This window comes from Hyalella azteca, unplaced genomic scaffold (genome assembly GCF_000764305.2).
Source record: "Hyalella azteca isolate HAZT.00-mixed unplaced genomic scaffold, Hazt_2.0.2 contig11331, whole genome shotgun sequence".
Classification (NCBI taxonomy): domain Eukaryota; kingdom Metazoa; phylum Arthropoda; class Malacostraca; order Amphipoda; family Hyalellidae; genus Hyalella; species Hyalella azteca.
The window spans coordinates 62,179-77,993 of NW_025941332.1; the positions used below are offsets into that span (position 1 = coordinate 62,179).

Genomic DNA, 15,815 nt, shown 5'->3' on the forward strand with positions numbered 1-15,815 from the left:
TCATGGCTAGCGAATTATATTAAAAATTACCAATCATCAAGACATTGGCCTTATTTATAATGAAAATTAATTACTAGTCATAAAGTCGCAACAGCAATAATAATTATAGCAAATAAGTTTATCATAAAATGAAGAATGGCTCGAACGTTTGTAAGTTGTGAAGTTTTGAATCAAAACATCCAAAAATTGATGTCTTCTATTCGAAATTAACGCAGCAATGGGCATACCTGTAACAAAATTTAGACAAAGATTTTTATTTATGTAAGTTTTTCGCCTTGGAAATGCCGATCTTAAGTCCTACACAACTGCATTGAAAAAACTCCAACTGCTGTAATGCACCAGTCTTAACCTAACGATGGTGTCCTTATTCTAGAAGAAATAACATTCAAGGTAAATGTTTCAAAATAAAGAATAGTTCAAGCAACCCAACCTGGCAGGAAATCTCAAGCGTTTTCAATAAAACTTAGTACCAATAAATCTGTGACAGGAGTTGTATACGAGCATAAATTCCTATATGAATCTCAAGCGTTTTCAATAAAACTTCTGTGACAGGAATTGTATACGAGCACAAATTCTTATATGAATCTCAAGCGTTTTCAATAAAACTTAGTACCAATAAATCTGTGACAGGAGTTGTATACGAGCACAAATTCTGATATGAATCTCAAGCGTTTTCAATAAAACTTAGTACCAATAAATCTGTGACAGGAATTGTATACGAGCACAAATTCTTATATGAATCTCAAGCGTTTTCAATAGAACTTAGTACCAATAAATCTGTGACAGGAATTGTATACGAGAATAAATTCGTTTGGTTAAAAATAATGCCAGTTTTATTGAGGACATCTTTTGAGTTTAATCTCTCAAGCTTTCGGATAAGAGGTACAGTAACAGGGTCAATAAGTCTTAAAATTTGGCCAAATGGAAGGTTAGGTTAGAATAAATTCCTATATGCTGGACTGCAGAAGGGAGCATACAGCTCAATCAATGACCGGTACTGGCAGTGAGGTGTCGCAGGGCAGCATCCAGGCCGGCATGAAATCCTTCTTTTGAAACAATCACCTGCAACGCAGTTATTTTATAAGTCAAATATTCAGTTAATTGTAATTTTAATACTTGGATGAGCTGGTAAGTTTTGTTTCGATATTAAACTGCAAATCATATGTAAGAATAAGCCAAACTTAATCACCTTGTTAACTTTTGTACTGTGCTACAATAATCATGCAATGGGATTCACAATTGGTATTAACATGGATACCTATATATATTGCAAAAAAAATTGCTTTTTCTTGTTCAATTATAAAGCTCATTTGTCTGAGTGGAGAAATGTAGCACCTTATTATTTTGGGCTGTTATGGAAAGTGAACATTTGTCACCAGTATATATCTTTTTTCAATGAATAAATTTCAGCAGTGTGGTATGAATGAAGAGCATTTTTTTGTATGGCTAGAAGAGTGGTCACTAAAGGGTTAAATTGAACATGCAAGTCACAATTGGTTTAGGCTGAAACAAACAATTAAGACGAGCCCAAAGTTTAATAAATTGAAAACAAATACAAGAATTGAGTTGAACAAATTGGTCATTATTAAGTAGAGACAGCTGAGAAAAATTAAAATTTGCCACAAGTTCAATAAATTGTAGATAAAATCTAGATTAACCACTTTCTTTTTGTTTTATCTCAAAAATCAACTTGAAAAGAATATTAAGAGACACAAATTGAAATTTTTTTTCAGTGGATGATCAACTGAAGCTAAGAAAGCACCACTTAGAAACAAAGGATCAAATATTTTATTTACATTGTACTATACACAAGTTAAAATAATGGAGATACTTCTAAATTTTTCTTTATGCAATGAGTGCCCACATTAAATTAGAGAATTTGAGAAAGGGATTCTATTTTGAACCATTTTGTATTTTTACAGCAACACAACACCACATGCAAACTGCAAACACTATTAGAACAAAACTAATGAATCATACCTAAATTAGGATAGACCTTTGAATTATTCAAATTATTAATTATTGCAAATATTGTATTATAGCGACCGATTGCAATAATGCAAAATGTAAAATCTGTTTAATTTTCAACTGTGTGTTCACGTATATACGTATATAACTTGAATATCAAATCAATATCAAAAAATGAAATTGTGCTTGGAAATGAGCTCAAAAAAGATGCAGCTGAACTGGAGTATTTCTCTAATAATTGACTGATCATTCATAAACAATTTCCTCTTATTCATGGTAGAGACAATATATTTTAACTTCAGTTAGCCAAGTCTCAAAATTGTGATCAGTCACTGATTAAAAATTGATTTTTATATATCCATTGATATCCAGATCACAATGATTTCTAATAATATGGTTTACCAAAATTGTGATAGATATCAGTGCTACGTAGCACAAACAATATATTAGCCAAATTTTCTAAATTATTAGGAAATTTATAATATTGTCATAAAATTATCATTAAAAACTATGTATGGAAAAATACTGTGGTATTTTATAAGGCATGCATAATATTAAGACAATAAAATGTCACATATTCACTACCAAATTTATACGCCATTTCAATATGAATTCCGCTACAATTTTGGCAGATACATGCAGTAAGATTTCAGATTCAACAATTATCAATACTAACAATTACATATATGTTAATGTAATGATTCTATAACTTCTTACATGTGGCACCTAAGGTACCTTGTGCACGGAGAGCGCAGGGTCGACCAGAACAAGTCCTGTTCTGGCAACGCCCTTGCAGGTGTCAAGCATGCCACACGCCCTGGCCACCATATGACTCGTGTCTCCCAACATCGGTATGGTTGCAGATGCTATTGTCCCCAATGCCTTCAGCGCCTTCATCCTGCCATGCCAAAATCTAATGTTAGAAAGTTACTTTTTGACTCTTATTTACACAAGTTACTTATTTAATGGGATCTGAAATTTCGTCAGCCACAGTTATCCAAGATTGCTCAGCATTTTAGCATCTAGCTGTACATACTATACGTTGCCATTCAAAAGGGCACTTTGGTTTATGTATAACGGTACCTATAAAGCTCATTCATCCTATTGGACAAATATAATGCCTATAATTTAGGACTAGGCTGTGACCAGGTTGCCTGTAAAATTTTTTCAATAAATGATTTTCAGCAAAGCAGTATTTTGCACTGTCAAGGAGGACAGTCACTACATGGTTGTCAGCCAATGAAGAACAACAGAACTTACAGAAGAAATATCAAGATTATCAACAAATAAAGTTGATTCAAAAGAATAAATGAAACTCAATTTAATTAAGGTGATACAAAAGAAAATAATTAACAAAAATCAGAAGAAAAGCACAGCTTAAATCATGATGTCAGCCACAAACTTATATTAATGTCTTATGTTAATAATGCATCAGTTAAGAAATGCATACAGTATGCCTCAGTTACAGGTATAATACTCAGTAATGGTCAAAACATAAATCATTTGCAGATCTAAAGGAATTTAAAAGCAAAGAAAACACCAAGCCAATTCACCATATCGATATTGAGAACATTTCTGAGTCCAGCTCCATCATCAGTTCAAAATGGAGCTGGTTTGCTTCATCAGTTTTGAACTGATGATGGAGCTGGACTCCAAAACATTTTCTATATTGATATGGTGAATTGGCTTGGTGTTTTCTTTGCTTTTAAATTCCTTGTGAACTTGCAATATAAGCAGGCTGATAATATAAGTATTTGCAGGTCAGAACCATCAGCAAGAATCTTATTCACACAAATGTAATGTATACATGAAATTTGTACTCAATTATTTCATATACATAAACATATACATTTCAACTTCATATACCTGAACATGTACATGAATATAATAATATCCTCAATTTATGCTTATTGGTGGTATCCAATTTTAAATAGACAAGTCATGCCTTTTTCTAATTTGAGGATAGCTATTTTTAAAAGCAAACTGAGGCCATGAAATAAGAAACGTAGTTGAAGAGCAGTTCCATCAAAATTCACATGAAAAAATTCAATTGGCTATATGAAAATATAAATATTTTTTAGTATTTTCATCAAATAAAGATAATGCAAACACCCATTGTTGAATCACTTTCCCTAAACTGCAAAAAAAAAATTCTACGAAAAATTTATATCAATGTGGACAAAATATCGCATCATGAGACAAATGACTTGGACTTGGTATATAAAATTCGGAAGCATACCACTATACTCACCATGCTAGGTGAGCATAACACGAGTCTGTTGAACACAGAACTATGGAGCAGCCTAGAATACTAAATGCTTGGTGCCTGCGATAACACTCGCTGATAACTGAACCACCATTGACAGGGTCAAAATCATGAGCGTAAAACACAAGGCATGTCCAATTGAGGCCTTCATTTGAGAGGGATGACAGTGAGACCGATGGGAGTATCTGGCCATTCACATAAGCAGGTGCACAAAGAGGAGGGAGGTGCATTCCTGGCACCATCAGTGCCATGCCTTCCTGAAATAATAAAATTCCATTACTAATGGGAAAAAAGACCTCAATAAGAGAGAATATTCAAATGACATTTACACCAAAATAGGAGCAAACTTTTTTAATTGAAGGATAAATCTTTTGATGCCTGACATCCAGAAGTCCTCCAGAAAAGAACACTTACACTTACATTTGTTTAAAAAACCTAATTGATTAAATATTTTTATAAGTAGGACTGGGTTCTCTAATAAAGTCTCTTAAATAATTGAGTACATATCACAGAGGTGAAATTGGTAATACTTCACCCAACAACCAGCTATCTCCTTACAGAAACAGCGGTCTGGATCCGCAATAAACAGACATGCCGACAAATACATTGGCAGTGGTGTGCACTCGGTTCTGTGCTGTGCTGACTGCTGAGTGTGCTCTTCCGGCGAGTTACTTTCTGTTGAATTATTAGTGTGACATCTATCTAGTGTTAAATAATAGATATGTAAAGTTATGTTACTATAATGAAAAGTATCAATTACTTGAAAGAAGACAATGTTAACGGCGTTTAAAGCTATAAAACTGTACCAATTCGAATTTTCATGGTGTGTTGCGCAGTGGTTTAGTACGTTGGTGCTTTGGCTTTTCGCGCCAACGTCAGACGTCACAGAAACGAATTACTTGTTGCTGTCAGAACTGGAATTTATTGTAGCTCGGACGTAAAGAGTGGCTGCACTAAAATCAAAAGTACATTTGTAAAAGAAATTATCTTAGAAATTTCATTCTAACTTATTCAAATAGAGTTTTTTTCTTGCAATTGGTGGAACTGGTGATCTACAACTCTGATATTTCGTTAATTTGTATCCTGTTGCTGCTATTTTTGTAATGTATACGATAAAGATTTAATTTTGTGCGATCGTCAAAACATATCGTCAACCATATTGAAGTCGAAATATTGTATTATTTTTTTAAGTTTGTATCATTACATTATGGATGCTGAATTATTTATATATATATATTTTTTTTCAAGGGAAATTTCTGGCTGAATTTAAGTCGCACATCCTGCTGTATGGCGCTTTATATTTAATTTCTGATTAGCATAGCTTTAAAGCATCGGGATCTTATTTGATACAGCTCGTGTAGGTCTAGCCGACTCTAGCGTATAAGTTTAATATTAATATCGAGAGGTTAAACACTATTATACGTGAAATTTATATTCATCTGACAGAAAAGTTGTGGTTTCACCCATCCTCTAAGTTCAAATAAAATACTATTATTTGAAGCAATGACTATTCCGTTGTACCGACGCTTCGCTCTTGGTTTAAAGAGAATTTTGAAACTGCAAAAAGCCGGCCCTCCTTTTTCGCATGTGTGTCAAGTTGGAGACCCTGTCCTGAGATCTAAATCTGCAGAAATTCCTGTTGAAGATATTCGCGATCCTTTCATCGTGCATGTAAGTATAAATGCCTAGCTAGTGCTAGTAGCGGTGTGAGCCTATTTTCTAAAGCATTGTTTTGTCTTGTTTGCATATTGGACTCTGATTAGGTATTTAATTATTTCATGTCTGAGGGGTATAAAATATTTTTTGGTTAGATATGATGCAACCGGCGTGATTAATCAATCAGCTACAGTATTCAATTTTATACTCGAACCCTGTATTTTGGCGATGAAATGCACAATTTTATTATTTCATATCATTCAAAACGTTGTCTTTTTAAAGTGGTGGCCGGTATATGTTGTTTTACGGAAGAATGAAAAAATCAAATGAGACTCATTGTGTCATTATTTACCTTAAGTATTTTCATTTTAATCTTAGCCGTCACATGCAAGAAATAGCAAATCGTCTGTATAATTCATCAATTAAATAATACGGGCTTTATTGAATATACGATCAGTTTAAGCGCTTATCTCTGCTAGTATTTATCGTCATAATACTTATAATAATAGCGGTTTCAGCGTTTATTAGGCCGTAGGCCTGTCGCCGATTCTTAACATCGCAGAACATTCACAGCATTTTGCGGTCTCGAACTCGCAACTCACTGCTACAATTCTGCTGTGCTCAACCGCCCGGCCTCCTTGCCAATTCTGACCAGAAACTGGCGCACAGAGCTGGGATCGAACCCGCGCCTCTCTGCGCCAATCTTGGTACTCTGGGGTCATATTTTCAAAACTCGCTAAGTGAACTGATTGGCTGATGAACTTACGATCTCTTAACTTTTTTTTAAGTATAGGTCCTGAACTGTAAATTGTAACCACATAACGATCGATATTTTCGACAACCCTAGTAAGTCTTTAAAATAATAAAATAATCCTTGGCTATCTTTTCTATGATTTTTGTCAGTCTCTACGCTCATCCCTGTCAGTATTACTCACATAATTATCAATATTTTCACTCATGCTTGACCGGTTGGATTGAAACTCAAGAAAATTTGCAACGCTTTTCTAAATTAGATCAAGCCTTGACTTGTGGCTGGTTACCGGAAACTGTGAAAGTAGGGTCAGCCATAACTCCATTATTATTTTCAGGGACAGAAATAATGAAGTTTTTTGGAAATATAAATCTTGAAGGAATCTAACCAAGTTTTTACCCGTTCGTAAATTGATAATTGATATGCTTAGAATTGCATGATTTACTAGAAACCCAATTACTTTTACTGTTGTGTTGACATGACGTCACGACCGTCCTCTTTCAACTCAATAGTCTTACCACCACGGAACAAAGCGGTATTGTAGTGCCCGAAAACAAAACAAAAATTACATTGCATATATGAATGCGCAGGCAGCGCACTCGTAAAAATTTGTATACGCGTATACAAATTTTGCGAAAGCTAATGAATAACATATAACGCGTATAGTCCCGGTATGCGAAAGTTGATAAATAACATAAAAATGTTTTTTATAATACGCATGATATATAAATGCTATTACACTATACCAAAATATTCAATAAACTACGAAGATTTTCGGCAATTTCGCCGAATTTCCAATATTCCTAAAAATTCAATTATCACTTACAGTATGTACTATCACTACTATGTAGGTATAATATTGAAATACGCATAAATTTAAGATATGATCATAATTGAACATTATCAGTATTTCAGCATAATACAATTTCACAAGGTTAGAAAAAACTTGAATTGAAAGTCTGAAGAAAAATTACTTCCCACCGTGGCGAGTGACAACAGCTCGACCCCCCGGTGGCCTGCGCAGCACATTAGCGTCGTGTTGTGCTACATCAGCAAGTCTCGCCTCAAACTCGCCGCTCCAACACAAATTCCTCTAGCAGGCGACGTGACTAAATTCCTCAACACTTTAGCAATTTCCGGCCTCTGGGGCTGAACTATCAAGACTCGTATAAGTAAACGTAGCGGCAGATTACTCGTCTGTGATTGGTGGGTTAGGCTTGATGAGCCGTAAGTGATAAGGTTTAAGCTTGATAAGCCGTTAGTGATTAGGTGACTGAGTTACGAAACCGTATCTGTTATTTATATTCGGGCCCCCTGGGGCCGAGCTATCAAGACTCGAGTACACGTAGCGGTAGATTTCTCGTCTGTGATTTATGGGCTAGGCTTGATAAGCCGTCAGTGATTAGGTGACTGCATGAGTTACAAAACCCCATCTGTTATTTATAGTAGGGCCCCCCTGGGACCGAACTATCAAGAATCGTTGTAAAAGTGCACGTAGCGGTAGATTTCTCGTCTGTGAATTTTTAGGCTTGATAAGCCGTGAGCGATTTGGTGACTGAGTTACGAAATCGTAACTGTTAGCGACTGATATTTCTCGTCTTTGATTAGTGGGTTAAACTTGATAAGTTACGAAGTCGTAATTCCGTCAGTTAATCACTGACGAGCTACTAAATCGTTACTGTTTGTGACAGTACGGCCCTTGATCGACATCGGCTTAGGAAGAAAATGTTCGGTATATTTGGTTGTTGATAGGTAAGTGTTCCATCATGTTAATAAGACTTTACCTGATGTCGAATAATATCAACGTTTTTTTTATTTTATTTTATTGGATTTTGTGAAAAATCTCCAAAGCCACGAAGAATGCCAAGTTAAATTTCGCACATATGCATTGGAAACATGTTGACGCTTTCAATAAAAATTAAAGGTGAATTTTCTTTTAGCATTTCTTCGCTTTAAATGTTAAATTTGTTCGCTATGGAAGCAATATAATGATATGAATTAAGGTATGATATGGATTTATACACGCTCTGGTCTTCAATCAAACTTGCATTAAAGAAAAGCTTCCGCCGAAATATACTAATTTTACACATATTTCTTAACTAATTAATCTTCCAGACCACCGGAAAGTAGCATTTATTAGGTTCTTCAACATCCTTTCTTTATCATACAGGGCAGATCACGTGAATATACAGGGCGGATGATGTGGATGTACAGGACACATCTTATGGATATATAAGGTGGATCACGTGGATATATACAAAGTGGATCATGTGGATATACAGGGTGAATCATGTGGATATTCGGGCGGATCGTGAGGATAAATAGGGTGGATCACGTGGATATACAGGGCGGATCGTGTATGATATACAAGGTGGATCGTGTGTATATAACGGATCGTGTGTGATCCGCTCTGTGTGCGAATTATTTATAAATCTGTTTATATTATTACTGTGCGTCCATTCTAACCTCAGTAATTTATTCTGTGATGTTCATGTTAGGCTAACCCGAATACACGTGCACTAATGCCTAACCTGAATAAACTTTAGCCTTTCTCGTCGCGTCTTTTTATTTTTTGCTCACTACATCAAACTTACATGTTATAAATTTGCCGTCGAAGTTAGGTGCAACCAGACGCCACGTCAATCGCTTCGTAAAATAATAATAAAAGCAATGATAATTATAATTTTTTTCACTTAAATTAAGCTGTTATTTATTATGAAAAATACTTACATCCTCACTTATTTTCCTGTTCCAGGTCATCAGTTGCATGAAGAAAGTGATGCGCGACTACCACATCGTCGGTCTCTCTGCGTGTCAAATAGGACTGCCTCTTAGGTATCAATTATTCGCCTTATGAGCATTATCTACTATATATTAATTAATACAGAAGTAATTAGTACCTATATTACAGGTATTTGATTAAATTTGAAAAATTGTTCCGTAATCAAGACCATATTAAGATTCCTCATTAGGAGCACCGCAACAGCTAGCAGTACGGCTGAAGTAAACTAACTTAAACGTTTGTTAATCAATTGGAATAGAACTTGAGTCAACAGCTTGGGTTTGATACAAAGTTCGTTGTAACTAATCATGGACGTTTTCGTGTGTTAAAATCAGTTTTATTTAGATGCAGTCTATGTCGAAACTTATATACTACCGTTGAAATAATCAGACTGCACTTTTTCGTTTGTTTCTAAACCAACCTGCTGAACTATTTATCCTCACCATAATTAGAAATTTATTGTTTATTATCTCATGAACTTTAGGATAATTTAAATAACGTTCTTTTCTCTCCTAGGATCATCGCTGTTCAGCTACCGAAAAACAGAGAACAGGACGCAGTTTTCGATACCTTACCCGTCTCAGCGCTGACCCCTACAGTGAGTTTTTTTTCCACGTCCTTCTAGACTAGACTAAAGAGCCTGCAGTCCTGCACATAATCTCCGACCTTCATCTGATATGAGTGTAGGGTCCTTAAAACGTTACCATAATTACTATATCAGTATTACTGCATCAGTATTACTGTATCAGTATTACTGTCTCAGTATTACTATATCAGTATTACCATATCAGTATACAATATCAGTATTACTATATCAGTATACAATATCAGTATTACTATATCAGTATACAATATCAGTATTACCATTTCAGTATTACTATATCAGTATTATTATATCAGTATTACAATATAGAAGTATTACTATATCAGTATACAATATCAGTATTGCTATATCAGTATTATTTCCTCGGTTATTCCCTGATCTGTTTAATTCGTTTCTTTTGTGTTATAATGATCCATATTACGGCTGTTGAAATTTTGACGCGAAACATGGATAATTTTGTCTTCCTTCAGTATTGCGATTTATTTCCTTCCACTGATGGAAAATTATTTTTTATTTTAGTTTTAATCAGGTAGAAACTCTTCGACACCGACATTAATCTTTGGGTTTCACTCTATTATTAAGTTTTGACAGATGATAAAAATTGAAATTTGCCACAAGTTCAATATATTGAAGACAAAATCTTTATTAACTACTACTAACTACTACTACTTGCTTTTTCTTTTATGTCAAAGATCAACTTCAAAAGAATATGAAGCACATAATACACAAATTGGTATTTTTTTTTAAACTCTTCGACGCCGACATTAATCTTTGGGTTTCACTCTATTATTAAGTTTTGACAGATGATAAAAATTAAAATTTGCCCAAAGTTAAAAAAATTGGAGACAAAATGATTGTGGCAGGTGATCATAAAGTCATAAACCCGATCTTTCTAATATATGATTGTGGCAGGTGATCATAAACCCGATCTTTCTAATTTATGACGGTGACAGGTGATCATAAACCCGACCCTGCGGATCACCGGCCCCGAGAAGTTGCTGAGGTCGGAACAATGCGCCAGCATCAAAGGGTTCAGTGGCGTCGTGGCGCGTTACGCTGCCGTCACCGTGGCAGGTGCAGAACTGTAATTTCGATCTTGTGCGTAGAACCTGGGCTGTACAACTTTCGTGAGAACCTGTCGTAGTACTCGAATGAGAACCTGTGGTAGTACTTGAGTGAGAACCTGTCGTAGTACTCGAGTGAGAACCTGTGCTGTACTACTCTCATGATAACATGTGGTAGTGTAATTTCGATCTTGTGCGTAGAACCTGTGCTGTACTACTCTCATGAGAACCTGTGGTAGTATTTGAGTGAGAACTGTGGTAGGTAGTACTCACATGAGAACCTGTGCTGTACTCCTCTCGTGAGAACCTGCAGTGGTGCTCTCATGATAACTTGTAGTAGTACTCCTCTCATGAGAACTTATATCATTCTTCTCTCATAAGAATCTGCAGTGGTACTCTCATGAGAACCTGGCAACGAATTCGTTAACTAAAGTGCTAGCATCTCCTTAAAAGATACACGAAGCTATATATTTATTTCTGCGAAAAACTGATTGTAGAAATAATTTTAATCTACGTAGTAAACTTTTACTCAAGTACGAAGTTTTTTCCTTCTTGAATCCTTCCATGTTCACAGGATACGGCGAGAGAGGCCAGGAGGTGCGGGTGGAGGGCTCAGGGCTGCTGGCGCGAGTCCTGCAACACGAGATGGACCACATTGACGGCAAGCTTTACATCGATTCTATGGACACCAGGACTTTCCATAATGACGGCTGGCATACGATCAACCAGCACCATGGCGCTGTCTCCATCCATTACCTCCCTGAAGAGCGGAAATGATGATAGTGTTGGTATTTAACAACCAGCACCATGGTGCTGTCTCCATCCATTACCTCCCTGAAGAACGGAAATGATGATAGTGTTGGTATTTAACAACCTGTACCACGGTGCTGTCTCCATCCATTACCTCCCTGAAGAACAGAAATGATGATAGTGTTGGTATTTAACAACCAGCACCATAGTGCTGTCTCCATCCATTACCTCCCTGAAGAACAGAAATGATGATAGTGTTGGTATTTAACAACCAGAATATCCCAGTGCCCCCTACATTAACACGAGATGGACCACATTGACGGCAAGCTTTACATTGATTCAATGGACACCAGAACTTTCCATAATGACGGCTGGCATACGATCAACCAGCACCATGGTGCTGTCTCCATCCATTACCTCCCTGAAGAACAGAAATGATGATAGTGTTGGTATTTAACAACGTGTACCATGGTGCTGTCTCCATCCATTACCTCCCTGAAAACCAGAAATGATGATAGTCTTGGTATTTAACAACCATCACCATATGGTTATGTCTCCATCAATTACCTCCCTGAAGAGTAGAAATGATTGTGATGGTCGATCCCCATTTTTGTATTAAATGAAAATATTTTAAATGGTTTGATTTGCCAATTCGTATCATAGTTGAGTATCGGTTAGCGCTGAAAACTATCTTTTTGTGAATTTGTATTTAATAATCGCATAATTTCGTGGAAAAAATTAACGCTGTAGCGCTGTTAGATGGTTGAAAGGTCAAAATTTACTATTGAGTATAAGAAAACGATATGGAACATTGAAAATAGTGTGCCATGCAAAAACTGAAGATCTAGTTCCAATGCGTATTCTTACGCATTACCCTGATTCGCACGACTTTTTTTTTTCGCGCAGAGTCATGCACTTCAATCTTGACGTTAGCCACATTCAAATTAAAACATAAACATCAAGGCAGCAATATTTTACTGAACGAATTTGACATTGTTGCATGAACATGATTATGCGCTCGTCAGTCTTCCCGTGATGTCAAACTTGGGCATGACATGCAAGACTGGCAATAAGTTTGAGTGTGTGGACGGAGCTTAACACCATTGCATCACTACTCGTTTCTAATGTATCGGCTAATTGAAGAGCATTCCTTGGCCAGAAATACGACACCTTATTATTACGATAGATAACATATCTGTAGCATTACTAGACGAAGCTATGCAGGAGCATATGTTCAGTCTTAAAATGCCTAGCAAATTACGGAGCAGGCAATAAGTCCAGCAGCTATCTAAATCAATCGCCAGTTATGGAAAGATCGGGTTCCAAAGGCCGGATCCCTTGTGAATCAACTTCAATCAAGTCACGAAAAGTTCAAGAATCGGCAACAGGCCATGGGCCTATGTCTTCAACGCCGACACTTCTATTCTAAGTTGAGTAAATTGCTTTGCATCGTACAAACCAGTCCTCATCCAACAATAAAAAAGTACGCGATGAGTGTGCGGCGTTAATGAGTATAATTATCCCGACGATTCAAATTCAATTCATGAAGGCTTTATATTTGTTCAATAAAGCACTGGTATCAAATTTTTAATCTTAGATTCGAGCATAAGTTTGGGCAATTGCAATTTTCACGTTTTCAGCGCCTCTACTATGACCAGTTCACAGATAATAAACATGTTTAGATGCAGTTAATCCCCAGTGATGCGTCACGTGTTGAACGCGAACAACACTTGACCTCATATCATTGTTAAGTTTACTTTTCTCTTTATCTGTAAATGGAACTATTTATCGTTCATTATTCGCACCCCCGCCTCATTACTACAGCGTTGTGAGCGCGTTTGCTGGTTGATGGTGACAGTCCAATGGACAGCTCAGTACCTCGTGTAAAAAATCGCGGGCCGCGGCAGTGTTGAGTGAGCTGTCAGAGTGGGTGTGTGTCTAGAGTTTCGAGCTGATGTCGATCCCGATCTTCTCGGAAGTCAGCGATTTTAGTTTTGTGCGTTCATGTAGGTAGGTCTTTGCTATTGCTTGCGTTCAAGCTTCCGTCCAATCGTTACTAACTTCGTCTGATCATTATGTTAGAGTTTTCATATGATAAAACTTATATGCTTTGAATCTCTCATGCATTCTTGCAATTGGCTTGCAAAGTTGTAACCTTCAATGCAGTCCTTCATAAACTAAAGAGTTGCTTGAAATTATTTTGTGTTTGATATTGAACGATTGAAAAGTGGATCTCCTAGCATGTATTTCGTCAATTTAGTTTTTATATACGAAATAATCCATGTTGCTGACCCTAATGGCCTAATCTATGTTAAATTTATTATAGGTGAGCACCAATATTCACGCTTCTGGCGCCTTAAATGTATTTTTCGACAATTATTGTGCATGTGGACTGAACAAGTTTGCTTCGAACTTGGGACGAAATCATTTTATTTGTTTGTGACGGATACAGCCCAAGGTAGAAGTCGGTTTAAAGCCTGATGTCTCATCTTTTTATGTAGCGATAACTTTAATATCTGAGTAAATCAAAATAAGTCTAAATTTCAGTAGCTGTTTCAGCATCCAGGCCCAGCTGGCTTCTACTGTGCTCATCGTATTTGGTCAAATCAAAGTAGCCCGACCGCGCATGAACCTAAGTAGCTGCTTGCGGGTTACGTCATTGCTGTGTTTTATCGCCTCTCGATGGCCAGTCTCAGGCTCTCAATCTCAGCTAGCCTAGCCAGTCTGACTGTCTGACGAATCACTGTCCCTGACGGTTTAAATTCAGAAGAAGTAAGATATTACCAAGTGGCAAGTGCACATACCAGATGCGTTGGAGTAACCTGATACTTTCCTTATACTTATAGGTGGCATTTTGGAACTGATCAAATTAGCCGACTGGAACGAATTTGAATATGTGTCGCCGCAATTAGTCTATGTTTTTATGAAGACAATTACTGTGAACCTATAATTGTAAATTTCCTTCAGGAACTGAATTTAATCGTCTAAATTTTCGATGTGATTAGTTTTCTATTTATTAGTACCTAGACAAGGAAGTTAAGGAAGTAAGGAACTGCTTGCACGAACCTTGACGAATGTGTCTCAAACACAAAACCCTGTAGAGTGTAGATATTAGCTATAAGTAAGAATATGGCCTCGTTATTACTATTAGTCGCTGAATCCTGAATGCTTTTCAATTCGAAACGGGACGAAACCTTCTGGTGAAACCTGTGCAACTTGAAAAATGAACACTTTATAATCACTGATAAGAGATGATTACTAGGTACAATTACGGAGCCTAATATATTTTCCTATTTAATGAACCGTCTTAAAACTCCTTTTATACGGAAACATAAAATACAAGCGATTTATCGTATTTTGTCAGTATAGGCTAGAGCTAATTGAGACTTTGAGAGATTTCCGACGATGAACTGAACCAGTCGAAAAGTCTAAAGTTAAAAGCTAACTGATCCAGTATAGACACAAGTCACACAACCGTTCTTACGTTTTTTCCTGCCATCCCGAACGCAGGGCGCAGGCAATAGCCCACACTCCCCACAACGACGGTAGCGTCCATTCGTAGAAATGTACCTAGCCGCTACATTTCTTATATGCTCGCTACATTGTAGCGAGCATATATATTGAATTGTATAGAGTATATATTGTGTGCGTTTGCAAATTTCACAGTTAGTGATTGCTTCAGAAAAATAGTTTTGCATGAAGATTCCAGAAAACTATGCATATCATCTGCAAAACATGTGTGACATTAAGTCTACAGATTGCGATCGCTTTTGAAACTTAATTTTGTAAGGAGATTGATGAAAGCTATGCATATCCTAGACTCTAATATTATTTTCCACATCTAACAGAGCAGTGATAGAGACGTTCAAATGAGACGTTCTCACGCGTATTTTGCGTCGTCCCGAAATTACAGACCACACGGAGGCTGTCATAGGACACAATCACAGTGATCTCTGACCCTGAATTAATTACGT

The 15,815-nt window shown here is 36.5% G+C and overlaps 2 protein-coding genes across 2 annotated transcripts; one reads left to right on the top strand and one right to left on the bottom strand.

The window, feature by feature from the left end:
* Window positions 1–546: 546 nt before the first annotated feature.
* Window positions 547–4,491, bottom strand: LOC108666308 (thioredoxin peroxidase-like). Its single transcript, XM_047882800.1, has 4 exons — window positions 4,220–4,491; window positions 2,704–2,866; window positions 950–1,062; window positions 547–811 (listed from the first exon to the last, which is right to left on the bottom strand). The coding sequence occupies exons 1-3, from the start codon at window positions 4,483–4,485 to the stop codon at window positions 985–987; spliced, it is 507 nt and encodes a 168-aa protein (XP_047738756.1). The 5' UTR covers window positions 4,486–4,491; the 3' UTR covers window positions 547–811; window positions 950–984.
* Window positions 4,492–5,487: 996 nt separating this feature from the next.
* On the top strand, window positions 5,488–12,090 carry LOC108666309 (peptide deformylase, mitochondrial). Its single transcript, XM_018153154.2, has 5 exons — window positions 5,488–5,905; window positions 9,397–9,476; window positions 9,940–10,021; window positions 10,981–11,101; window positions 11,666–12,090. Exons 1-5 carry the CDS (start codon window positions 5,738–5,740, stop codon window positions 11,866–11,868), a joined length of 654 nt encoding a protein of 217 aa, XP_018008643.1. The 5' UTR covers window positions 5,488–5,737; the 3' UTR covers window positions 11,869–12,090.
* The last annotated feature ends 3,725 nt before the right edge of the window (window positions 12,091–15,815 follow it).

Excerpts from the sequence above, each read along its gene's own strand:
- LOC108666308 (XM_047882800.1), bottom strand. The coding sequence starts at position 4,485 with ATGGCACTGATGGTGCCAGGAATGCACCTCCCTCCTCTTTGTGCACCT. Across the intron at positions 2,867-4,219 it reads TGTTATGCTCACCTAGCATG|GATGAAGGCGCTGAAGGCAT; the intron begins GTGAGTATAGTG and ends TTGGCATGGCAG. Across the intron at positions 1,063-2,703 it reads CTGCGCTCTCCGTGCACAAG|GTGATTGTTTCAAAAGAAGG; the intron begins GTACCTTAGGTG and ends ACTGCGTTGCAG.
- LOC108666309 (XM_018153154.2), top strand. The coding sequence starts at position 5,738 with ATGACTATTCCGTTGTACCGACGCTTCGCTCTTGGTTTAAAGAGAATT. Across the intron at positions 9,477-9,939 it reads CAAATAGGACTGCCTCTTAG|GATCATCGCTGTTCAGCTAC; the intron begins GTATCAATTATT and ends TTTCTCTCCTAG. Across the intron at positions 10,022-10,980 it reads TCTCAGCGCTGACCCCTACA|GTGATCATAAACCCGACCCT; the intron begins GTGAGTTTTTTT and ends TGACGGTGACAG.